Source organism: Ptiloglossa arizonensis, chromosome 2 (genome assembly GCF_051014685.1).
Source record: "Ptiloglossa arizonensis isolate GNS036 chromosome 2, iyPtiAriz1_principal, whole genome shotgun sequence".
NCBI lineage: Eukaryota > Metazoa > Arthropoda > Insecta > Hymenoptera > Colletidae > Ptiloglossa > Ptiloglossa arizonensis.
This window is the reverse complement of record NC_135049.1, coordinates 4,595,062-4,622,911: the sequence shown is the minus strand read 5'-3', so window position 1 is coordinate 4,622,911 and position 27,850 is coordinate 4,595,062. Positions and strand designations below refer to the sequence as shown.

Genomic DNA, 27,850 nt, shown 5'->3' with positions numbered 1-27,850 from the left:
AATCTAGTACACGACGGTATAAGCTACCGCGGAATATATAAAAAAATTATGAACCATTCTAGTACATTACACAGTAGACACCACGTCAGAAATATTGTAAGCAACGTAAATACGTCTACTCGTAATTGTAGATATCACGAAATTTATACGTATGGATTATAAAAGAAAAAAAGTAACATATAGAATAGGTTCCCAAATTTTCAACCCCGAATAACCCCGTACTCCGATGTAAACAGATTCTAATTTAGTATTTTACTTCAAAAGTTATTAATAGTTAAAATCAAGAGGTCGAAAAGTTTGGATAATATTTTCTGTCACTGTAGGTAGATATACGTGAGAACCGGTCCATTTACTCTTAAAAATACAGTGGTGCGCAGAAGTTTCCGCACAGTTACTTTCTTGGTCTCACTTTAAAGAAGGAACTATCCCTGTAAGTAAAGAAAACGTTTCTTGACCATGCTTCTTTATTTCCCTCTGTGTGCTTCAATTCCATATTAACTAAAATTCATTCGAGTTCTCTCTCTTCGTGACAAAGCTAAAAAGCAAGTACCTACTTGTCCGTAAGTTTCCAAACGCAGCAAACTGGATGGCGTAACTTAATCCCTTACCGCATAGCGTGTAGTATATAACAGGTGACGCTCTTTTTTTTTCACTTACAGTGTTCAGAATAAAACCAAAAGTTCGCCTATAATATGTAGATAAATATTTTACAAGTGAAAAGCTTGTAAAGAATAGTTTCATGCTAAGAACCAAATTAGTATACGATTGTTGTACTTGTATAAAGACAATTGTTACAATGTATGTTACATTTGTATACGTATTGTTCAAATTGTTAAAAAGTAATTTCTTCTACTAACTAATAATGTCTTGACATTCCCTTATACGTGCAACAAGCAGTATTTTCAATTATTAAAAACATATACCAATAAAAATAAGAAGTAACGTATAAGGTACTTTTTCTAGTGCCATTTACAATATAATAGACATGTAGTCGTGTTAAAAAAAAATCATGCCGAATTAAATAAACAAGTAATTAAATTATAGATAGTTGCACAGCCTCGGTGTCATACATCTGATCTAAATGCCGAACGACCGCTGAAAGGAGGGCGTGGCGAGTTGAGGAAAGTTCATTGTCTATTCTGGTGTGCTAATTCGCGGAGCTTGAGCCATTTTAAAATTTTAAGGAGTGCCCGAATTTCGCTGGACAAGTGCCATTTTAAGCCTTCGCTTCACTCTCCGTGGAATTCCTTCCTTCTTCCTCCCCCTCCTCCCCTCCCACGGCACTCTTCAAACCCAAGAACCCAGTGCTTTTCATTTTCAAAAGCTTTTTCATTTTTACAACTCAATCGGTTAGCTTGTTGTCTTGAGAAATTTCTCTCGTTCGTGACCTCGTTGCACGACGCTTTCATTAATAATCACCATAACCTTTGTACGGTAAAATAATAACCCTTGGTATCAATAGAGGAACTTGGATTAATAATGGGCATAGGTATGTAATTTTTCAACATGTTTAAGAGAAACAGGAATACAAAATTTGTTGTTTACACATTGTAAACAATTGTAATATGCTGAAGAGTACTCATACTTTCTATGTAAATGGAATATGTTCTCTAGAGTAGATTACTCCCTTAAGGTTTATATTTCAACAAAAATTCTATTAGATCATCTGATTCAATGTCATCCCTAAACCACCCTCTAGAAAATTTTCCGCCTTGTAAATATTCTTCTTAAATAACAAGGTACTTGCAGAGCACATATTCAGCAAATGCAAGCGAAGCTAGGGACGAAACTTTGGACCTTATCTATAGTGAAACCTCCTCGTTTCACCATCTTCAGAGTCAATACACGTCTCCAATACTCTATTTTTCTACGACTGTTCCAACATTCTATTTTTTCAAGATCGTCCCATCCTCGTATAAAATAAATAAAGACCGCAATCGTTGGAACTAGGAAGATTTCGTACACCGATAGAAAAAGATCACATAACATCTATAGATACTGAAATTGCACAGAAAACATTTGCTTTAGTGACAAAATTGTACATTTCACAGTTCTCTTTCATTTGTATTACAATAAAAACTAGACTTTGGGTTAAACTGGCTCCACTCATTCGGTACTCGCCGAATCCTAAATAACGAATGTTTGTCATTCGACAAATACCTTACTAGTATGGATAAAAATGGTCGATGGTGGATGTTCGATATTTCTTGTTCGTTGTTGGTAAACGACTACGTATCAAAGCACACGAACATTCGACGAACAGCAAATAACACCTTCGATCCACACGTTTGTGCCTCGGACAGCGTGTCGTGTTACTTGAAACTGGAGCTATGATACACGTACGTTAAGGAACACGTGGATTTACGCTTTGTTCGAATGAAACAATACCATTTTCTAGACCGTCTCTAACACTGTTCAGTTACCAAGCATTGGAATAACTGTCAGTCACTTTTGTCTGCTCTGATTAAGTAATACCACCCTACCATCTTCTTTTAATGGACTTCTCGTTTTTCTTTATAACTTTTATGCACTACTCGTAACTATAATTACGATCGTAGCAATTTGTAAGATGCAATTACTGTCCACTTCGACATTCGTGTTTACACGAATATTCGTGGTAGATATCTGCTGGTCGTCGAAATACTATTTCATGTATAGATTGAAAAGAGGGGAGTATTCATCGTTAGACGAATGCCGAATCTGTAGAGTCAGCTGTCGAGATGTATTTCGTTATTCGACCCTTTGAAGTGTGTCTTCTAATTTTAGCCATTTAAAGGAATGAATTCTTTTCTCTGTGCACCTGCTTCAAATTTCAGAATTAAAAACATGATTCTAAATTATTTGATTAAAATTTGAAAAATTGCTAAAATTATGGTGCTTATTTTAATGGTTCAACGCAATAATGACTCAATTTATCTTCCGATTAGAACTAATCATCAAATTTTAGAAGTGATTTTATCCACAATTTGAAAAAATCAGCATCAATATTATGTAAAAAAATTCAGAAAGAAACCCCTTCTTTTATTGTTCTAGAGTAGAATACAGAAATGAGAAATATTTGATTCAATTAAACAATGAGACATAAAGACAATGTTTTCCAAAGTTCATTCAATTGAACTGTTAATCGGAGTAATTTTTGCTCGGTCAACATGCGATATAATAATAGTGTATAAGTCGAATTTTTATTTTTATTCAACCAGTAATGAATATAAAGGTGTTTATCTTTTATTATTTATTGAAAGTTTTTATCTAGATAAAAATGTTGCCCATTTCTGGGAGAAAAGAGTCCTCCTTAAAGCTTTATGACATGAATTTTGTCTATTTATGACATAAAAACATGAATAAAGCACTTTGAGGAAACAGATTCGACGTTGAAGAAAGAGCCTCCATTCAATAGACAAATGGTAGGTATGCTAGGCCATAGATGGCGTTGACATCGACCTGTTATATTGTCACCATTCAAACAGTTGTAACGAATGCCGTACGTGGTTTTCTATCGTTTTCATTGTATACTATATATTATACTATCAAGAACGAATCTACCTCGACAGTGAAGTGTGACCAATTACACAGCTACGAACAGTATATTTTCATCATTTACAACATTCCAACGATCCTGATAACTTTTTTAATCAATATTCAAATATTTTACAGACATTCGAATGTTGCAAATAAACTTTGAATAATCGAATATTCAAATATTATTATTGAAATAAAGAAGCATTTATATTCTTGTATTAGTGTTAAAACTACGTATTGAACGTACAAAATATTCTAATTCTCAAGTATCTATTTGAATTATACTCGCTGAATATTTGAATCGCTGAATTGTTCGAATATTCGAATACAGACAAATTCGACAAGAAGTTTTAGCCCTCTTTATGACATAAGAAACGAAAGTTTTGAAATGACAAATATTTTCTAAAACACAATAATAGATTAATTACCTCGATACATGTATCAAGTAATCTTGAATCCCACTTCCCTGATATTATAGAGGCTCTGCTCCATGTTCGTACCAACATTTGTACTAAATTACACAAACGATGCACTTGTATCCTAGTAAAAGCAAATATCTTGCTGTATTATTACGTTTCCTCAAGGGAAGAAAGAAATATTACTATATCGAGAACCAGATCATGGTCATCTATAGCAGAAAGAAATACGGATACATAGTCCGACAGGATAGAGAGAATTTTCATGTCTTTCACTGGCGTTGTAAAACATGCAGTCAGTGCGTCGGAAAATAGGCTCGTAAAAGAAAATCGAAGGCAGAAAATCCGCGATAGGTGTACAGGCGGTGCACAAGATTTTTCTTTTATGCATGAGCGCACGAGTGCCCTATAGTTTTTCTCACAAATCTTCTTTCAAATTGAGAATTCAACTGAACTCTGAACAAAGAAAGAAAACTATAATGCATCAGACAAACAGAGAATCTCATTTTCTGATTCAAAAAAAAAACTGGAAACGTTGCTAAACTCGTATACCAAAATAGTATAGATGTTTTCTGGTATCTACCTGTAAGTATATAATCAAATTAGAGTCATCGATAATTTAGACGCAAAGCATTTTTAATCATATACTTCTCTGACTTTCTTCTATCAATAAACTCAACAAGATTCAGAAGTTTCTATGCATGATGTGAAACATATAGTAATTTCATGCAAAAATTGTACGACTTTTTGCAAAAATTGGAAGCCCTATGATGTGGCTCGCTCAGATGTAAAGCCATCTAGCAAATCTACTATGAAACTTCCACAACTTCCTTACATCACTGACATAGTGGCCATTAACGGTGGCCATTAACGGTGGCCATTTTGTGCACTTTAAAGCACGCTTACATCTTACTGAAGCAAATTTCAACGCACTAAAAACAGTTGACAAATTCCAATACGCTAATTATATATTATATAATCATATTTTTTTAATCAAGTCCATGGATTTAAACTGTCAGTCTAGGACCATTTTATCTTCAATAAATACGATTTATGTAAATACAAACACGATCGATTATGCGCGAAAATAACTAATGAAAATAATTTGTCAAATAGGTGAATCTGTGGCGATGATAGGGGCCAATTTGAGGTTTGGAATCGGCGCTTCAGGTAACGTGTCGTCAAACGCAACGAAGGTTTTTCAGTGTCATCCGGGTGGTGCCACCGAGGCAACACTCATATTTAGCCTCGGCGCTCTCGGTATGGGGGCGAATTTTGTGCTTATGGCTCTCATCCTGGGTAAACGACAGTTACGCAGGTAATTGAAACAAAAGATTCGCTAAACTAGTTCATCACTATCAAGTGTCAACGAGCCCATGCGACGATTACAGGGTACATAATATAATATATTACTGCTATTGATGTGCAGCAGGCATGTAAACTACACAGCTCGTTTGACCCCTTCGTCACAAACATTTGCATTTGCCGACAGCAGTCGTTGAATAATATAGATTAATTTAGTCCAGAGACAATTAAAAGAACAAAAGATACGTTCGTTTGGAAAAAGTAAAACACCTATACAAGATTAAGATTTATAGAGTAACACCTTTCTTAAAAAAGGTGAAATACTATTTTATCGGAATAAAAATAAAATTATTTCATTTCTACTTTTCAATCCTATTGTTTCAATCCTATGGAAGAAAATATTAAGATTGGAAGATGTAATGCGGTATTTAATCGTGTGTTTTAGGTGGTCGCAGGGATTATTGTTCCACCAAGCGATGGTGGATTGCGCGAGAGCTGCGATTTTATTACCCCTTGGATTGAGCATACTAAACTGTCAACCGATGACCAAGTGTTCTCTGGTCGAGACAGCATTTCTCCTGTTGGTGACAGTCTCCACGGTGAATATGTTGACGACAGTACTAAACGACAGCCCGATTTTTCCAGAAACTGATGAAGAGGCCGACCTCACAGCTCCTCTCCTCATGGACTCACCACAGGCAAGTGTTTCACCTTCTCTTTGTGTTTACAGTTTTGTCTTCTTGCCGCATCGATTTCACTTAACCTATTTATGCACAGCAATCTACATATTCATGTAGCGAATGTATACAGGGTGAACGATGTAACGTGTAACCAGTTATAATTCCGTAACAACTAGCAAAAATAATGACGAATTCTTTTTTAGGATTTTACAATTCATTGGAGACTCGTATGTGATATACGAGTAAAGTAATCAGCGTACTGGTTTAATACTTTGACCGAATAGTATTTTTTCAATATTGTGATTTTATTCATCTAACTATATAGTAATACATTAAACTAAATTAATAATTAATTAATTTAATTAATTTCAATGATTAGTATTCGATTCAATTGTAATGATTTAATTAATTTGTTTTTAAATTCCTATCGATATTAATCAGTATGAATACTATTTATTGTTAATCTTAAATGCGTATCGTCTTTAGCAGGATAAGAAGCACTGCACAGTCAATTAATTCTTACTGCTGGTAGTTCTAGTTTGGTCTTGATTATACTTGATAATAAAAATAATTGTTTTTATACATATTAAAATCAAAATGTAACTACGTCTCTCGACTAACCAGGTGCAGCATTATTTTGCTAATCTCTGCGAAAAAATTTTGTTAAATTTTCTCGGAAATGAAACTCTTCTTTTATTTCTGAAATTACATTTCTTCACTGGTACGTACATTCCCGCAGCTACGTGTCGCTTAACTTAATTAAGGGCTTAAGTGACACAAAGGGCCTTTTAACCTAGCTGAAGTCGCAGATCGATTTAACAAGTGTAACCGACATTCTACGTGATATTACAAAGCGTGCTACACGATTTAAGCGTAACCCCAAGCGTAAAGTGCCACTCAAAAATTTATGAATAATCTTTATTGAAATATGTAGCTATTGTCACGTTGGCCAGTAAAAACGTTTTAAATTCACACGTTGAAGTATAGAATACACGTGTTGAAACACGAAATCACTTCATCTATATTTCAAGAACCTCAACCCGATACTAAAAAGTTATCAGATTGCTGGGAAATAAATGGCTGCTCGGTATTCATATCGCTAAATCATTATAATTCATGCATATGTTACGGTTAAACCACGAACTATAGTAAATGTATTCATAACCTTTCTAATAAGCATTATATTCTGAACATCTAATGCTCCAAAATCTTTCAACAGATAAAATTAGAAATCTCTTTGTATCGATAAAATAATGAAATAATAATGGTTGAAGGAATAAGTGTTTCGTTTTAATAAAAAAAATCGTGAAATTGATTATGAATTTACTTATACGGAAAAGAAAGGATAACATTTTTTAAAATGGCACAAACTAAATACTTTCATTAAATTCGAATTAAATGAAGAAATTTAATAAGTCAAAACGGAATGAGACGTGTAACCGATCAGACGATAACGTATTGAACGTCCAAGTAATTGGAAAATTGTGAAAGTTTGATTGCTAAGTGCTTGGTTAATCGACACTACGACGCCACGAGCGAGTATTGGTAACAGAGAGCGTCAAATAAACGGGATGTCACAATTAATTCCGTTGCGAAAGCGCGGGCATTCCACTGCGGACAGTTTACACCGCAATCGGCCACCATGGAGTTCGTCCTAACAATGCACGTGACGCTTCCATTATATTCTCTCGTTCTCTTCCTGCACCCCTTTCCAAGAAGAGAGATCCCTCCAACGAATGCACACAGTGCATACACATGCGATTTCGTGCCACTCGTTTTCATGAATGGATAAACGTTCAAATTCCAAAAATATCGTTACCAATAATAACGGCTATACTATATTCTCTCACAAAAGAAGACGAGTTCGAGCAAATCTATCATTAAAGTTACGAACACGATGAAAATCTATACAGATATTATAAGAATTTAATCTCTGAATTGGCCTTCGTTTCTTGTATTTCATTTGTGTTATAACTTCGGATAAGTTTAACGATAATTTCATCTTCATTCACCTGACCAGAATGATTGGATTATGTTTAATAAAACACAATGGAAGCACTTTCAAAAATGAACCAATGCTCTCACATCGTAAGAACGTGATTCCTTCCTGTTTAGTATGACACAACACAATGAACAATTGTTTCGTCTATTGTTTCGAAAACTATTGTTTCGTTTAAATCAACATACCCTGATATTTGAACATCAGGAAACTTACACGACCACCGATTTAACCTACGCATTCGTACACAACTAAGATCGAATCATTGTTTCAGTGTGTTTTATTCGGGACGTTTATGATATGGTTCGCAAGCATCACGATAAACTTGGGACCTACGTTTCTCAGTGGTGCTCTCGCTGCGAACACGGAAACAGGACATAATGCACCAAGTTGTCCATTGGTACACGGTCCATTTCGTCATTATATACTGAACGCTCTCTGGATCGCAATTAACATGATCTGTGTTGCACTTACCCTTATCCATCTCAGGAAACTACACAAAGACCTCACTAAGGCCAATGTCGAAGCGGTATGTATGCATTTCGGCTTTCGGTTATTTTAATTTAACGCATGCATTACTCTTTACCGTGTGAAACTATACACGACAGAACGTTGATGTGAAATACAGTATGAATCGCGCAGTTTTTTTAATGGAATCTAAGATTTCAATGTACAGAGGAATTCAATAACACAGAGCGCTATGATTTCGAAACGATCTTGAACCTGAATATTCGTCCGAAAGTATACAAAGTTACGTATTCTTTGTTACTATTGTAAATTCTTGACAACACTATTTACGATTGTGTCCTAATTAAAGTAAACAATTCATATAACATTTCATTAAAAACTTTTCATCACTCTGGATGATTATCAATAATGGTATCTCACATATAAAAAGTCCAAGTAAACCTACCGAGAAATAATTTTGTTAATTATTCCTAATTCTCGAAAAAAGAGTTCGTTACACTTTGTGTAGCCCATTCGGTGGACCGAGACTACTATTTCACTTGAAATAGAAATTTTATTTAAAAACGATCTCCCATTTAACATAATCGATCTTTATATCAGGTAAAGGTAGCGCTACTAACGATACTTGTGAATACAACGGGTAACCAACAAACAAACGCAGTTCCCGAAAATTCTGCGGCATCCGCAAACGGTGGCACGCCCAAGGTAATAATAAAAAGTATATAATTGCATATAAATCCATTTTCTTTTTTTATTTAAATATTTATGGTGTGATCGACTCCTCAGTGTCCTTGAGCGACCAGTTAAATTCGTCCCCACGTACTCTAGACGTCAAACATGGCAATACGTACTTGGTAAGATTGACGCAAACTTAATTGGCCGTTCAAGGTTGCTTGAGGCCCAAATTTAAGTGACGTCACAAACCATTTCATCTCTTACGATAATGTTAGGGACCCCAGATTTGGACCACCAATCACGACTTTACTGTACAAAAATAACTAATAACAAATTTACAATTAGAAAAATGTCACACTCTGCAACCAAATCACACGCAGATATCGCTGAGATTTTATTCATTCGATGTATCGACATATCTCACGTAACAAATCCTTCTGTCAATCTACTAAAAAGGAAATATCACTTCAGAGAAGCGGAGCAGCAGAGGAGCACCGCAAAATGAGGAACTACTTAAAGAGGATGGAGAGGGAAGGTGTGCAAAGAGTAAAAATGTTTCTGGTAATAACGGCCGCGTACGGTATCTTTTGGGGACCATTGTTCTTTGTCACCTTGGTGGATCATCCTAGCATAGGGAATCCTACCGGCTACGAGGTAATTAAAAAAATAGCTATATTAATATTAATCAGTTTCAAACTAATCTTCGAAAGAGAAAGAAAATATAAAAAACGATATAAACATAAATTTCGGGTGTTAGTGTATAAACAGTACATTAAAAGAGAAAGAGAATTAAGTTTATACTGAAATGAAAAATTGTAATTCAAAGGTAGGTAGGTTGATTAAAAAAAACAAATAAATGAATAAATAAAGTGCCTCGTGTTTAATTCTTACTGGTAGAACTAATCTTCGAGGGAAGACGAATTATTTTTTTTTTTAAATAAAAGTTCGAAGTGATACGCCAATATTGCCGTGTTGTGACATTGAAAAACTTGAATTACGAAGAAGATGTAATTTATAACTACAAACATTTACCTCGTTCTATTTACATTTTAACAATTTCACTGCACTTTCGTCTCTTCTTTTTTATCCAATATTTTAAATTTATTCTAATTTATTCGGATTGCTCTATTTTCGGTAGTACCCATGTTTCGACCTGTCGAAGGAACACGTAAAAATTTTCATCCATAACCTCAAAGGTTACGCATTACATTTCCACATATTGAGTTGAACGAAAAGTTCTTGTGTTTTATTTAATGAAAACTAAAGCTATATATTTTATTTTACAAATAAACATTTATTTCATCGAGAATTTGAAAGAAAGAGTTTAAAATATTTTACTATTCAAATGAGTTTGCAGTGATCTGAGTAAATAATAATGAAAGAATGCTAGCTCTAAGAAATATAATGGACGATCAAAAATTGATTCCAATTCAACTCTTTAAATTTCTTCAGTATCGTTAAAAACGGTCCTAGGGCTAAGCGTTATTCTGCAGGAAAAGGACTCTTTTCCCATTAATGATTTACGAGCAGTTTTATTGAGGACATTCGTTTACTCGATCTAACAGCTGACAGTAAACATTTGAATCGATGGTTTAGTTGTGTTAGGGAAGCTCGTGAATTATTCCTCAAGTGTAACGAGTTTTTGAGGGTAGATTCTGATACTGTCCTTGTTTGCCACATCGCTGTCTGTTCTGAATAACATTATCACAAAATATCCATTTCTCGACACACGTTACAAAACGTCACAAAATATCTCTTCGTTTACGAGCAAAGAGCCAAATACGTGCTCACACTCATACATCATTACGACACGAAATCTCTATTTTATCGATCAACATTTTTCCTTCCACTTCGTAGAACGCGATTCCTTAAAATAATTGAAAAATCTATCGAGAACAGGAATACAGAACCCTAATAACGTAAAAATCGCACGATTAATTTTCGCTTCGATCTATCTACACCAACAGCATCTCGTAGAAAACGCAAAAACTTTCGTTCGACCCAAAATAATGCCTAGTAATGTACAATACCAACCCTGTACGATAATCCGAGAAATCATAATGAAAAGAAACCTCTAAAACTATACAGCGCGTATTTCGAATTTCCATTAATTTCAGGTGACATTACATATCGCATACGTTCACGCATTTGTGAACCGGGTATTGTTTCTGACAGTTAACATACTGTTTTTAATTGATTTGTTACATCTCCATTGAGGATTGCAAGTTTTTCTGCGTGTGCTATGAATGTACCCCTACACGACAATCGAAAGCAATGATGATGATAAAACACCTTTAAAACTATACGGCGCGAACGTGTTTCGCATTTCCATTAATTGACTTGCAGGTGACATTACATATCGCATACGTTCACGCATTCGTGAACCCGGTACTGTTTTTGAGTCTCCATCGGGGATTGCGACAAGGATTGTCAGAGTTTTTCTGCGGGTGCTGTGAAAGCATCGCGAGTTGGATTCTGGGTCCAAGCATTCCTGTAGAAAGCGTCCAACCCCCACGACACCAGGAACCTATTGAAGCTGTGCCCTCACCCCCGGAACCGCCAATGGCACAGTCCAACACATGCCCGGATCTCACCGACGTCGCTCTCCTAAAACCTCCTCTGCCACCGACTGGCAAACATTTACTGGTATTGAAAACATTTTTGCGACGAAACTTTAAGAAACTTTCTCCGCTGCGTTATGGAATGAGCGCGACTGCTTTATATTCTTCCGCTTTGAATGCCCGAGCTGGTCGTTTTACGCGAAATGATTTAAGGCTTTTACAGTAGTTCGATGAATTTACTGGCCGAGAAAATTAAACGCAATTGATTGTTAGAGAAACGTTCGAAAAGGCTGACCAGTTTCTTCACCTTTTTTTCTCGTTTTGTCCAAATAAGTAATTTTCGCGCAACCAGGTGTTCAGTTTAACGAATCGCTTGCGTTTAACGGTAACGTTGTCGAACTTATCATTAGAAGGGAACACGTAACGCTGGCACCGCTTTAAATGGTCTGTGTTTAGTGTCATTTTATGTAATTGCACGAAACTGACATTCAGGCTGATCTGGTTGATGAAAATGCGTTTACATACATACGTCGAACAATAAGAAACGAATCAACGCTTTCGTTGAATCACGTCGAACGTTCGATGATCAACAGTCTACGTTCATCTAAACCAGACATGGACAACTGTGTTCCTCGCGGGTAAATGTAAATCTCACCGCCCGTGGATATTTGACGTCACAGCAAAAAGTGACAGATAGAGATCACACACCCGTGCTGTGGCTGTCAAAATATTAAACGCGCGACACAGCATCCCCACTGCGTCCCCGCTACTGCACTTGATCCCCTCATCCGTTATTTCTTGCTGTGACGTAAAATTCACACAGGCAGCGGTACTTACCCACGCTCACCAGGAACCTAGGTGCTCATACCTTATCTGACTACTTACAATGGACGAATATAGCAATACCAACTCTCGAATGACGAAATTGACAGCACCAGTTCACTCGAAAACGAAGTAAATAGCAATTTATTTATTTAAGAACGAGAAAAGTGAATACGATAGATATACAAAACCGAGCGAGATAGAAGAACAGCAAACGAGTCTTGCATTAAATCCGCTCGGTGACCCTAACTGTGAAACAATGTCGCACGCGTATATGGAGGGTGTCCCAATCGTCACCGGTCGATTTACTTTTTGAATAACACTCAAACGGTTTAAGTAATCTTGATACTTGTTTTTTTTATTTAAGAGCACAAACTTGGAAGTTAATAATGGAACAAGATATCTTCCAAATGGTCGCCTCGACATTTTTTACAGACCACCAATCTTTTCAATTAATTTCCCATCTGTCTAGATGACATATGTCAAGTTTCGGGTTGATCCGTTCGACGTTTTAAAAATAGCGCGAAATTCAAATCGACTGGTGATGATTGGGACACCCTGTATATATGTACGTAACACTCCTAATGCAAAATTTGTTGTTTATCATAATATCATAAGAGATTATTATGAATGAATTGGCAACGTTTTCTCCAGTGAAAATGAGCCTAAACACGATTTCAGCCGAACTATTTTTAATTATACGTAATTCGAATCACTTTCGGAAAACTGTAGACTACATACAATTAAAAAGTTGGCCGAATAAAGTCGTGTTTGGACCCATTTTCATTGGAAAAACCTTACCAATCCGTTCGTAATATTCTTATGAAGATAAAACAATAAATATAAAAGTATTAATTTTCATTAGTGGTCGAATAACGTGCAGAAACCTATATTTTCGTTAAAATTAAGTTAAAACTGTCAATTTTCTAGAAAATCTTCAAACAAATGTTCAGGATATAGGTAGACATTTTTAACTGACTGCATACTTTTTATTTCGTATTTTAGTTTACAACCGCCTCGGTGTTTCTATTTTAGTATTGCTTGAGTTGTGCAAAAAGTATGTAATACACTTTAAATATTATTTAGGAAAGTTTGTAGCATAAATTGCATGGAAATAGTAGGAGCAAGTATTCGATATTGTGTGTTCTAAATAAAAGTGTTGGTTTCTACGGTTTCTGTTTAAGATTAACTAAAGTCGTAATTAATCGCGGAATTAAACGTGCAGGACGACTCCCTGATCATACCGCCGGATCCATGGACCCTGGTTTCGAGGTCGAAAAGCACATCGACCGCTTACGAGGTAGACACTGCCTCGAAGATCCATCGAAGATCGAGCATTTTGTTACCTTCGCTATCAAGCGTGAACGATTTGGCAGTAAATGTCAGTCCTATCAGCAGCGACTCTCGTAGCGAATAAGGTGTCAGTTTCAATTATTTTCTTAAACGAGGAGGAAATTCTAAAATGATTAATACAAGTTTGCTTAAAATTATATACAAACTTCCAAAAAACTACTCTTACAATTTCTCTACGAACCCTTCATAATTATTGGAAAACTTTCCTTCTCAAAATTGTGCAAAACAACTTATTTTTTATGTCACTATAGAAGCAAAAATTCCCTTTTATCAAAATTTCTATTAAAATCAATATCCAGATATTTACTACAATTACCATGAAAAATGACAAAAAAAAAGAAACGTACGATCGCCCAAATGCATTCCTTGCAAAATTTGGTTAGGTACAAATATTTATGGGAAATTTCAGAAGTATAATATATTCGGTAGACTTTCAAAATGTCCAAACGAACTAATTTCCCTATAATTCTTCTAATTTAATCCTTTCGTTGCTGTTAGCGCTTATAAGCACTAGTTCGTTCGTCCATTCGATAAACGCCTTCGAACGTTAGGCGGTCACACTCGATAAACGTGCACACAGCGTGCAATAAGCGTTAAGACAACACCAAAAGGTTGTAAGATTATTTGCGATGAAACATTTTCAACGCTCGTTACTGAAATTCCTCCTTCTAAATGCTTCCATAAATCTGTCTGCCAAAATTGATAAATACGTAAATTTTCCAACGAATAATTTCAAACATCGTACAGAAATTTTTGAACGATTTGAAAAAACCGTGCCAAACGTTCCTTTGAGAACAAAGACAGCGAATGAAAAATTCCTTTAGAAAAGAATTATCAAAAATGATTGTCACAGCAAAGGTACTATAACAATTATCGAAAGTTGCCAAAATATACGTAAAAAAGGTTATGTAGGTCCATCATTCGTCAACTTTATGCACGTTTTCATGCAAAACTTCGCTTTTAGATGATTATATTTAGATAATGGCAATAAAGGTGAGACAGAGAGCCTAGCAAACGTAGAAAATCAGAAAGTCACCGCAAAGATAGTTCCTTAATGTGAATCGAAACAATATTAGCAGCACCAATTAGCGATTAACTCATTAATTAGGGAGTACGTTAACTTAGTTTGCACATTTTAATGAGCTTTCCACTCAACTGGGGACTCAAATAATCGAGAGGTTTTGTCTCGATTATTAGTATATTGTATTGTTTACTACTTTCATTATTATATACTTATTATACAAATATATACACAAATACCGACACATATGTACATATACGGGGCGTCCAACATAGTATAATAAGCGAACGTAAATCCTTTATCAGTGATCTCAAACAGTAGTCTAACACAGTCAAACCTCAATGGTTGCAGAAAAAGGGTATTTAATACTTCTATAAGTACTGGATTCGTGCAATTATCGAAGTAGCCAGTACAGTAAGAAACAACCCCGCTTAGACGACATTTGTTTTCATACTCGATCTTAAATGAGACATTCGCTAATAAAAATTTAAATGTTTAGAGGCGAACTTTTCTCAATGAAATGAATCCAAACACACTTTTTATGCGGATTATTCTTAATTATTCATACCTGACTGAAAATTTTTCAGATAATTTGAATAACGTATTATAATTAAAAATAGTTCGAATAATATCGTGTTTGGACTCATTCTTCATGAAGAAACTCTTGCCTATCCAGTGTTTATACTATCACGAAGATATAATGAAAAATATAGAAATTTAAATTTTCATTAACGAATAAATATTAGATGAAAAAACGATCACACTACGGTCACTACTGGATACTTATTACTTCCACTTTCAATTTTACTCGTTGCTAAGTGATCATTTCATCTACTTGTCAACACATAGCAACGAACAAAGTCCTAATGCAAACATCGAGGTTCTACTGTACTTTTAAATTACACAATATTCTCTACCGTGTCTACAAAATATTTCTTACCCATGTATTATTGAAAAAAGAAAAAAATCAAAAGCGACAAAATATATATCGGCCTTTTGTAAACATGTAACTAATACTTTATATTCTCGTAAGACTTCAGTCAAAATTCTTGTGCATTAGTTACCACAAAAAAAGCGTGATTCTGCGAGAATCGTTTTTGAATTGTTTTCATCGTATTTACCATTAATTTTGCAACGACATTATTCGATATTTATAATTAATCATTTTGAAATTCAATTTAAATAATTACTAAAAAAATTCAGTAACTGAGAAACGAGAAGAAATATTCAGCACATGTTTTTCCACAAGGGAGATAGGAAGAAAGCAAAACGTTAAGAATATTTTGTCATTTAAGTCTAAACTACTAACTTAATGTATTGCTATATATATAAAATTGATGTTTAATGATTATACGATGCGGTATGTTATCGATCATATTATGTATCATGCACTTCACGGCATTCGTTAATAGACAGTGAACTGAAGATCCGACAAATAGAAATAGAGAAACTCAACAAAGGGACGTTTAATTGTTTCATAAATTATCAACAGCTCTTTTTTAAGACTATGATACATTCTATGGCGTTTTCTGTTCCTAATTAATTATTAGTCAATATTCTGTCACCTCAAGAAAATATCACACAGAATACCATTTACCATTAAGTAAATGCTCCCACACAGCAGACATGTCGGAATAAAATTATTTTAGGACAAGTATTTTTGGTCATTTAAATTTTTAAATTAGACCAATTTCCAATTATGACGTAAATTCTAACAAGAAAATTACATTGAACTAACTGTACGTTCAGCTTGTCACTCCCTTTCTTTATATTTTAATACTTTTATTCAACTTTGAATTAAAAAGTGTTCTATTACATTGTTAACTGTACTTTGTCTATCAACTGTAATAGATTGTTTCAAAGAATAATTAATTATTTTTTAAGAAATCTATGTATCTTAACCTATCTGTTCTATTACTGGGTATGCCGCAGTATTATATTCGTTTAAATTATTAATGAAATTGTTTATGAATCATAATTTGCGACTTCGAAACCACTGGAATAAAAAATATTATTAGAATCAAACACTACACAAAAATATAAAACGTCCCACAGACACGTTTTCATGCCAAAGTAGGATATAATAAGACTTCAAAAACTACCCTGTGTATGTGTATATGTACGTGAATATATACTTATATACATATATATTTTCTATGCAAAACTTTAGGGATTTCCGGACATACGTTTTCTATTATACTTCTTCTCATTGAAACATATATGCTTCAACGCGCAAGTTACATATTTGAATTATCAAATAACTCGTATATTTGAGCTGGAAAAAAAATCGATTTGAAGACCTCTCACCACTCTTATTTGCTTCGAGAACGACAAAGTTAGGCACTATTTACCGAAAGTTTTATAAAAATAATTATTTAATTAAAACACAAGTCTCTGCTTTGATTGAATTTTAAGTTTGTTTACATTATCACTTCCTTGTACTAACTTCCCTTATATAATTGTCCAGTTAAACAATATTACAATTTACAACGCGTAATTATCTAATTATTTACTTACTTTCGATCCATTACAAATGTATATTTTCTTTTGCGTGTGAAAACTTATGCAACGATTTCTCATGAAAAATTTCATTAAATAAAATGTAATCTAGAAGTATTGCTTTTATTCAAATACAATTAACGTAAACTAATATTACACGATCAGTAAAAAATAATTCAATCAACCTTTTTAAAAATTCATCATCATGTAACTAATTTTATTCTGCATAAAATTAAGCTACATAAAACAGTTAAGGTATCTTTAAAAATCGATTTAAACTACATTCTCTCGTGAAACCTAGTTTTTGAATTGTTTTTGAATTGCGATCAATTGTTTTTCCTACGTTCCATATTAGGGAACAACTCTATAATTTCAATCTATTGGAAATTTTCACGAACAGTGTAGACGAAATACTATCATATTACATTTTATGAACAAAAATAGAACGACACAAATGGTGAACGATTTTGACTGCGAACCACTGTATTTACATAGTTGCTGACGTTCATGCGGTTCTACCTAAAGTTAGATTTCCACAGTTTATACTAGAGGGTTTCCGAGTGTATGTCGTGTCTTTTTGAAGGAGTGGTCCAACATTTCTCCAGCATTGCAGGAGCTGAGCACACTGACACCGATAATACCCTGACGCTGACATTGATAACAATCCTGGCGAAACATCAGAACACGCTTCCAAAAGGTTACGAGCTTACACTCGGAAGTTTCGAACAGCATGACTTGCAAGAACCCAGTTCGTAAATAATGGAACACTTCGTTACTTGAAAACACAATTATTGTCTCCGTCGCAATAACGGTATAACGAATGGTATACAGTATAATTAGTTAATATAAAACAAAATCAAGTCCGGAAAATCCCTGAAACAATGTCAATTTCTCTTTAAAGACTTTCATAAGGAAACGAGAATATAAAAAATATTATGAATAAGCTTAATCGTTAATTATTAATTAAAAGTGAATGTTAGTCAAACGAGTATAGAATTAAGGGTATTAATTTAAGTTCGTTAATAACTGGTGCCTGGCGGATTAATAGACGTGTAACGGAAATCGTCGGTCAAATTGATTGCAATATTTGTATCGCTAATTATACAAGCACTATTTGCGTTTATAAACCTAATTGATGTCACTAAATGTGTAAATAAAGATAGATTATGTTTGACAACAGCAATTGTCTAATTTCCCTTTTCTATTATTTAGTTTTAATAATTTCGCGAATGATCAGTACGAGTAATTATGGTAATGATAATACGTCATTATGTAATACATATAATACTATTACAAATGAGTATCACTTTGACATTCTTAACAAACCGAAGGAATACAAACGACTATTTGTAAAATTATTTTTGGGTCATATATTTCTGATATAAAATGTACCGCTAATCAAATTCATTTCCTTTTCAATAATTTAATTATTTTGTTTAAATAATTTCCTTGAGAAACCCTTTGAAAGAAAAATGACAATTATTAAATTAAAGGTAACAATAATTAAATTATGTAAAAATAGTAAAAAAAAAAGCCAACAAGGCATCAAATTATTCAACACTTTATGTGAAAACGCAAAAGTATGTCTTCCGTAAATTACTCTGCAACTATCAGAGACATAAAATTACAACTAACTGTACCTCCCTAAAACCACCAAAGAATGCAATTTCTTAAGATGTTATTTTATATTTAGCTACTAATAATTATGAAAATGTTTACTATAATAATATTTAACCTTTTGCACTCAAAGCGTTTTTTGCTACCTGAAACTGGCGCCTCGATGAAATCTTTTAAATCGCAAAATTAATATGGAATGGAATATTTTTATTTCAATACTTGACATACATATGTTTACATCTTAAAAGAGTGTAATACCTAATTTCCAATTTCAATTTCAAGTCACAAAATTTTCTCGAAGTGGAAGAAGTACACTGAATTGAGTGGTAACCGAGGGTCTCCTCTCGAGTTCAAAGGGTTAATTGACTTAATTATATGAAAATTTTTAATAATAAAATTATTTTGTGAGTAATTTTAATAACATTACTAACAATTACTTCTGCCTGAGACTAAGAATTTATACACTAACGACACATTTGATCTTCAATAATAATATGTGTATATTCTTCGAAAGTGATTTCTTTTCTAGTTAATGTTATCCTTTATTGTACATCCTTATTGTATTTTATTACAGTGTTTATTCATAATAAACGATCTCGATCGTTTAATGATGTATCGTGGACTGGGTAGATCTACTCGATCAGTCGGCAATGTGTTAACACTATACTGACCATTGACGCCATAGTGGCGTCATCTCTAAACTAATCGTTGAAATCCGTTGACGCCATTATGGCGTCATCTATAAGTCAAGAATTACATATTCATTATTACCTTCCATAAATTTGTTTTGAATTCCAATCTATACATTCTTTTGTAGTATTTGTTTTTAAATCATTTTTAAATACACTTATCGACTATGGCAGCCGAAAAAGGAAATATTTTTTTCAAAGAAGAATGTGCGGATTATTTATCCGACATTCCCGATGATTTTGATGATCGTGAAATTGATGATAGCGATAATGAAATAGAAGACTCTTCTATGTATGTGCAATATAATCTGGGAAAAATGGACATATCGAGCGATTCCGAAGAAAGTGATCTGAATATCGAGGACGACTGGTCAGATTTTGACCCACCCAAAAATAATGAACCTTTTGAAAGTTCACCAGGACCAAATATATTTCTTAAAAGTACTGATAAAGTAGAAGATGTTGCGGGTATGTTTATAGGAGATGATTTATTTGAATTTATTGCTGCAGAAACAAATAAGTATTATGCCCAAAACTCTCAAACTTATAAAAGTATAAAAAACACTGGAAAGTGGTTTAATCTAACTGTGACTGAATTAAAAAAATGGTTTGCTTTAGTGATTATTATGGGTTTGGTGAGGAAATGTATAATAAACGATTATTGGTCTTCCAACCCATTAATTGAAACACCAATCTTCTCAAAAACCATGAGTCGTAATAGATTTAGACAAATATTGTCATTTCTACACTTTTCAGATAATACAACTATTCCAGAGACTGCAGACCGTCTGTTTAAAATTCAAAAGATAATAGATTATTTTATGAATAAATTTAAAGACAATTATAAACCAAAACAAAATTTATCAATACATGAGAGTATAATACCATGGAATAGAAAATTAAATCCTAGAATATATAATCCTAAGAAAATAAATAAATATGGTATCCTGATCAGAATGTTATGTGATTCCACCACAGGGTACATATGTAATTTTTATATATATTCTTGTGCTGAGCAGCAATCAGAAATAGCCATACTGAAATTATTAACACCTTTTACTGACAAGTGGCATCATGTGTACATGAACAATTTCTGTAATAGCGTGGAACTTGCTCAACAATTACTTTTCAAAAAAATTAGAATCTGTAGTACAGATACAATTGAGCCAAATCAAGGATTGCCTGAGATTTTAAAGAAAGCTAAATTGAAAATATTTGAAGCCACGTTTAAACGAAAAGGTGAAATAATCCTACAATTATGGAAAACAAATAAAGGGAGACATATACGTATGATTTCAACCATTCACAATGCTAATGTAGTCAACACTGGTAAAACTGATAGAAAAACTGGTTGTCCAATACAAAAACCAAAGTCCATAATAGAATACAATCAGCATATGAAAGGAGTAAACAATACAGATCAGTTTTTAAATTATTATCCACTATATAGAAAAACAAAAAAGTGGACAACAAAAGTTGTTTTCTATTTAATGAACTGTGGTTTGTTCAATGCTTTCAAACTCTATGAAATTCTAAATGTCAATTCTGATCGAAAACTTAAATTTTATGATTTTTTAATGATCCTATCCAAGGCATGGCTAGAAGATAGTAATGAATTGGATACCGAAAAGAATTCTGAAATCCCTACAACATCCCGTACCTCTCGTGTTGACCCAATTCAAAGGCTTTCTGGTAATTTGAAACACCACCAGTTGGTAAAAATATCGGAAACAGGCAACCGTAAAAGAAAGAGATGTAAAGTTTGTTATACAAATAAGATAAGAAAAGACACATATTTTATGTGTAAATTTTGCAAAGTGGCCTTACATTTAGGAGAATGTTTTGCATCTTATCACTTAAAAAAAAGTTATTGAAATGTAGTAATATAAATGTATAGTGCTAATTTTAAATACAATATAAATAACTTTAGTGATATTTCTATTTTAAAAATATGTAAAATTATAAACTGAAATTTTCATAAAGAAAGATAATATGAGACTGATTTATGTATATAATATGAATATAATTTCTTCCATTTTTAATCTCACTTCAAATTTTACTGCTCTGACATGTAAATCTCATAAGATTGTTACTCTTTAATCTTATGTACTATTTAGTTATGATAAAGTCCAAGAAAGAATGGACTTGACTGATGGGGCAATTTTTATGAACAAAAGTCTTTTATCTTACTTCTACTATCGTAACTACCTGTCGCGACATATTCAAAACATTTTACAATACAAATAGAATGAAGAAAAATTTTTGTTCATGACAATCCCGAATGTAATATTCTGCTAAAATTTGTTATTTTTCAATTACATTATTATTTATATAATGTAGTTCCAAAATGTTTGTATAAGTTTCTATTAAGTTACAGATGAATTAAATAAGAACAACTTTTTATATATTAATATAAAGACTTACCTGTTCGAAACCACCCAAAATTTCCGTAGTGTCCATCGTAGAATTTACGACGATCGATTTCAGCTTCTGCCCAGTCAAATTCGCAAGAAGATGAACAAGACTGCTTTTTCCGCTTCCGGATTCTCCGATCTATTATAGAATCAATTTAATAAAGTAAAACTAAGTAAATAACAATAAACATTACTAAAAGAAAATATAATAATTGCTAAAAGATAGTAAAAGGTAAGGCAACACTTCTAGCTAAACACTTTTTACTTAATTATCAGTGACAATAAATACATACCAATTAAAAAATGTTATTAACGATTTTTAAATAAAAAAACAATCTCGTGTGAACATATGTGATAGAGGACATATTAAATTATACTTTATAAAATATTTCATATAAATGGTTTAAAGATTAATATCGTTATAATAAAAGTTATAAATATAAATTAAGATCTATATATTAGTTAAGGGAAAATAACTCTTACATAAGGACTGGATACTTTAAGCAATACTTACGAGAATGGCCATCCAATTCATATTAACACACTGCGCGAGACCTTTCAGGATAGTTTTCTGTTCCCTGAGGAGCAACAAATCGTCGTCCTCATACACCGCAGAATCACTACGATCCAATATTTCATCCCCTAAGAAAATCTGTTCACTGGTCAGATGGATTGGAAATTCTTGGTCTGGCAAAGGATAATTGTCCAATGAGAATATATTGTTGTATATCTCAACCACCTACAATTTCAAATTTTTGAATAAATTACAATGAAAATTTTGTAATTTAAATAAATCTGACATATCAATATTACCAGTATTATTAGTTTTTAAATAATATGTGGTATATTATTAAAAGTACAAAATTTGTATCTAACGCAGTGTTTTCCAACGTATAGGGCACAACTTTCGGGGGCGAGGACAGTAAGGGATGTAGAACTTCTTACAAGTAGTTTGCGAAAAAAAGATTATTAATGCCGAAAAAAATTCTTGTGTTTCAAATATTCAAATACTGTGAATTCAAATAATGCGATCAACTTCTGAGATCTTTTCTGCATATTTTATACACTTCACTCTACATTAAAAGCAGCTATTTCAAAATACTAACATTGAAAATATTGAAAATATTAACACTGATTATAAATATCTTACCTTGCTTTTGTCTTCTTTTGTCCTCATTCTATCGACATAAAGCAATTGAGCGCCTTTTCCGGGATTAAAAATCTTTACTGAACTCCGTTCGAAAACTGCTATAGTTACTTCACACCATCTGGTAACATCTCTTAGATTCATTTCCCAAGGCGATCCTGAATGAGCCCATGTAATTCCCACTTCAGAATTCAACCTTTCATTAAACATAATCATTTTATTCAATAAATCTTCCGGCAATTGCGAAAATTGGGCCTTCAAAATAAATTTCAAATCGTTTTGCTCAAGAACATTCATAAAAACCTAAAAGAAGAAAATTGTAGCTCTGATTATAATTATGATGACCTACACTGTAAATTTTCATAAATTTGTTAGTTTGTATACGAAAAATAATTTCTAACTCAATGTATGATCAAATCATTTATTATATTTTATACTTTTAACTAGTGATTATTATCAATACTAATGAAAGAAGGAGTAATAAAACTTAAGAAGTATATAATAATTATTCTTCACCTGAGTAAAACGATTCAAAAATGACTTTGGAAGGCCTCTTCTAGCTCCACCTTGACGGAGCGGATTTTGACAACCAAATAATCGAGTGTCTGATTTCACAATGAAAGTCATTCCTAATTCTGGAATGTAAATTTCGCCGCGATGATCAAGACAAGCATTTAGTCCTTCGAGAACTGACTGTGATGCAAGATTTAATTCATCCAGAAGGATCCAATCCCCATTTTTAAGGGCTCTTAAGAAAGGACCATCTCTCCAAGAAAATTCACCAGGTTTTCCTCCTTCAACTGGTAAATCAGCTCCAAACAAATCCGAAATATCCTATGCAATATTTAAAATATTTAGAGTAAATTTACTTTTACTATAATTCGAAACTAAACATGTTTCAATACGCATACTTTTTTCTTAATTGAAAAAGTATTAATTAACTAATAAGTAATACGAATAATATTATTGAAGTATCACATGTATATTTCTAAACAAGATTAATTTAATTTTATAATTATGCGTAAGATTTGACATACTTGTTACTTTAATGCATTTAATAGGATAAAATTTTTTTACAAGACATACTTACCGATTGATCATTAAGATTCAGCCTAAGAAGACGATGTCCGGAAGCTCTCGCAATTGCAGAAACCAAGCTAGTTTTCCCAACTCCTGGACTACCTTCCAATAAAATTGGCTTCTTCAATTGTAAGGCGCGCAATATTTTCAAGGTATTTATTTTGGTCGTTGGACTTGTAAAAGTAAATCCTATGTTATGTGGAATTTGTTCATCGCCTTTTTTCACAAAAAATGGAGGGATTCCAAATTTTTCCTCATGATTTTCAACATCAAATTTCTCACAGCTCAGCAGCAGCTTAGATTTCAATGTATTTTGTACTTGATATTCAATAAATTTCAATGCTGAATCCTTAAAATCCTTAAATTTCTTTGAACTAAAAAATATTTAGTAATTCTTGTTACAAGACTTGTTAAATTAAATAATTAATACGAATAATGATTTTTGTAACAATATTTTATTAAAATTGAACTGTTATTAAAGTATAATTTAAGATAATACTTTTTTGATTTAAAAAGTATCTTTCAAAATGTTGTTTAGATGTTTCTTCAAAAATTATATTCATTAAAGTTACGTTATTAAACATTAATACAAATTTTAAATATATTCTAAAATAATGGTAAATTACATACTTTTCAATGGCAGTCAGACCAGCTCCAAGTCCATCAATATAGCTTAATGCTGCACCATGAAAGAAGGCATCTCCCATTTGCAAATCTTTGCAACAATTAACAAAATTTACCCATGTAAGCACATCTCTGACGCTCACCACAAGCTTCTTTCCTATTTCTGTTGTTTTTAACCACTCAAAAAATTTTATTATTGCTGTAGAAACGCTTTCCTTCATATCTTGGCATAGATTATGTACCATAATACATCTGAGGTCATCGAATGAGACAAAACCTTCACACCAAATCTCAGTAAATCTATTTCTAAGAGCTGGCGAAAGTTCCTTTTTACCATAATCGCCACCGGGATTCATTGTACCAACAAAGATAAAATCTTCATTTGCAGTAACTGTTGCATTTTCTTCAGTTGACGGTTTTTCAGCAATCAAAAGTTTACGTTCAGGTTCTAAAGACAGAAACAAATTTATCGAACTGTGAAAAGAAACAAATAGTACGGTATTTACCAATCGATATGATTATCTTTTCTTTTTATTATATAAAATATTTTCACGATAAAATGTTTCTTAATTTTTTTTAAATATATCTGTCTCTTAAAATTTTGTTCTAACATTATATAAATTATAAAATTAATATAACACACAATTACCTAATAGAGAGTTTAGTCGCTCAAGTACACTATCATCTGCTAAAGAAATTTCATCTACCAAAAAGAAGCCACCATTTTTCATGGCTTTCACTAAAGGACCATCTACCCATTCGAATAATTTCTGACTTTCTTTGTGTTCTCTAACAGGACGGACACTTCCCAAAAAATCGGAAGCTTCTGTGTGCATATGACAGTTAACAATACTAAGTTCTTGTTGTCTAATTACAGACAGAAGTTGACAAACTGTAGTCTTGCCACCTCCTGTTTCGCCAATTAGGAGAACTGGTTCTTTAAAGTCACAAGCCTTTGTAAGCAGCACTGCCATTTTGCGCATTTGAAATGTCCAAACTATGTATTCAAATCCAGGAATCTTTTTTGACAAAAGAGATTCCAAAATTGGCTTAGTTACAGGAGAAGTCTTCTCAGAAAGTGAGAACAGAGAATCTGGATCAACATCTCTTTTTAGATGCTTCTTCAAGACCTGTATGATTTCTGAACATTCTTCTGGATGACGGACCTTTGAAGATAGAACCAAATACCCTTCATCAGCTAGATGTTGGCTCCAATCATAGAGAGAACCTTTAATGTCAGGTGCAAGATGATACCTCTCAGCCCAACGGAATAGATCTCTAAGTGTTATAAATCCTAAGCAAGAAGTAACAAGTGTTTCTCTAATTAAATTTTTCATTTACAATTCAACATAAAATATTATGTTAATATTGCTATTATATAGTTTTATATAGGAAACCGTATTACATCTCAATTTTAAAATATTAAAATTATTAAAAATATTAAAAACATTTTTTAATGTTTAAAATTAATTATTTGTCTTTAACCCTTTGCGGACGGGACAGTTCAAAGTGAACCGTACCGTGGTGCCGAGCTCCTGCCGCGATAGTCATTTAAAATTACCAGCGCATATTTCTCCTTAACCGCGGCAATCGACATGCATTTAGGTGGGACACATATATGCGTTTCTCGGCTCTATCAACTGTTTTCGCCAAACGCATATATGAGTTCTTCGGCCAATTTGATAATTTGTGTAAAACGCATATATGCGGCACTCGTCCGCAAAGGGTTAATGATTACCTTTCTTTCCGGCAAATGTCGCAGTACTCATTCTTCGAACTTGAAGTTCTGTCATCACGCTAATTACTTGTTTACAATATGTTTCCGGCATATTACACCTTTTATGTAATATTACTTCAAGCTCTTTCGGTGGAATTTCATCAAAATGCAGTTCAACAAATCTATTCCTAAATGCCCGTGAAAGTACCTAATAACATACAAAAATTATAAACATTTTACTATTGATTACACTTTTATTTATTTCTCCAATTAAATATTGCAATTATACAACAAATAAATTTTCTAATTTATTTTACTATTTATTTATAAGATTCACTAATAATATTCATTATATACACATTAATAATTCACTTATTAATAACAATCAATTAATTTATAGTATATACAAATTTACAAACATTTTTGATTAATTATTCTCTAATTCATTACCTTCCTCCCTCCATATAATCCCGGAGGATTCTGAGTAGCAAAGAGCATGAAACTATCATGTGCTTTAACCAATTGTTGAGTTTCAGGAATGTACAGTTCTCTATTATCATCAAGAACTCTATTTAAGGCTTCTAAAATATCACTGGGTGCCAAATTTAACTCATCCAAGATTATCCAGTATCCTGGAGAACATTATTTTTAATGAAATATGCAAACTCTAGAACTCTAGAACTCTGTATTATAATGATAAACAATTGGAAACAATTGCTAAAATGTAACTGCAGAATTTGTTGTATTATGAGTTAATGTAACTTATTTTATAACTTAACTAATGTAGTAGCAAGTAATCATAAAAATATGGTTACAATGTAATAAAACATACAAATGAAGAATAATTGATAGCAGAATCTGAACATAGATCATACCTTTACGCATTGCATCCACTAAAATACCCTCCTTAAAAACTAATTTTCCAGTAGAGTCAGCTATGTAAGTACCAACATACTCTTGCAGATCAGTGTGTTCATGATTGTTAATTCTGACACAGATATGTCCAGAGGCTTTGGCCAAATATGTAATTAAACTAGTCTTTCCAACAGAAGTATCTCCTTGTAAGAGTACAGGCATTTTTCCAATGGATACTACTCGCACTAAATCTTTTAAATTTTGTTTCACTGTTTCTGTAAGTATGTACTAAAAAATAAGGTAAATAAGAATTTTAAAATCATTTTTTCTTTATTTATTTATAAAACTATTCTTAATTGCCTTTATAACAGTTAAAATAATGAAATGCA

The 27,850-nt window shown here is 32.8% G+C and overlaps 2 protein-coding genes across 2 annotated transcripts in view; one reads left to right on the top strand and one right to left on the bottom strand.

Annotated features, from left to right (window-relative positions):
* The window catches only part of LOC143154935 (midasin), a 74,966-nt gene that overhangs the window by 41,542 nt on the left and 5,574 nt on the right, over window positions 1-27,850 (bottom strand). The window contains exons 6-15 of the mRNA XM_076327046.1: window positions 27,482-27,749; window positions 27,057-27,238; window positions 26,628-26,814; window positions 25,539-26,183; window positions 24,896-25,337; window positions 24,276-24,639; window positions 23,702-24,019; window positions 23,189-23,488; window positions 22,553-22,777; window positions 22,049-22,177 (exon numbers count right to left, since the gene is read on the bottom strand). Of these exons, the coding sequence (XP_076183161.1) occupies window positions 22,049-22,177; window positions 22,553-22,777; window positions 23,189-23,488; window positions 23,702-24,019; window positions 24,276-24,639; window positions 24,896-25,337; window positions 25,539-26,183; window positions 26,628-26,814; window positions 27,057-27,238; window positions 27,482-27,749 (3,060 nt within the window). The remainder of the gene's footprint in view (window positions 1-22,048; window positions 22,178-22,552; window positions 22,778-23,188; window positions 23,489-23,701; window positions 24,020-24,275; window positions 24,640-24,895; window positions 25,338-25,538; window positions 26,184-26,627; window positions 26,815-27,056; window positions 27,239-27,481; window positions 27,750-27,850) is intronic.
* LOC143154936 (uncharacterized) lies at window positions 5,063-14,477 on the top strand. Its single transcript, XM_076327047.1, has 7 exons — window positions 5,063-5,253; window positions 5,686-5,938; window positions 8,194-8,448; window positions 8,988-9,092; window positions 9,534-9,716; window positions 11,409-11,708; window positions 13,671-14,477. Exons 1-7 carry the CDS (start codon window positions 5,066-5,068, stop codon window positions 13,860-13,862), a joined length of 1,476 nt encoding a protein of 491 aa, XP_076183162.1. The 5' UTR covers window positions 5,063-5,065; the 3' UTR covers window positions 13,863-14,477.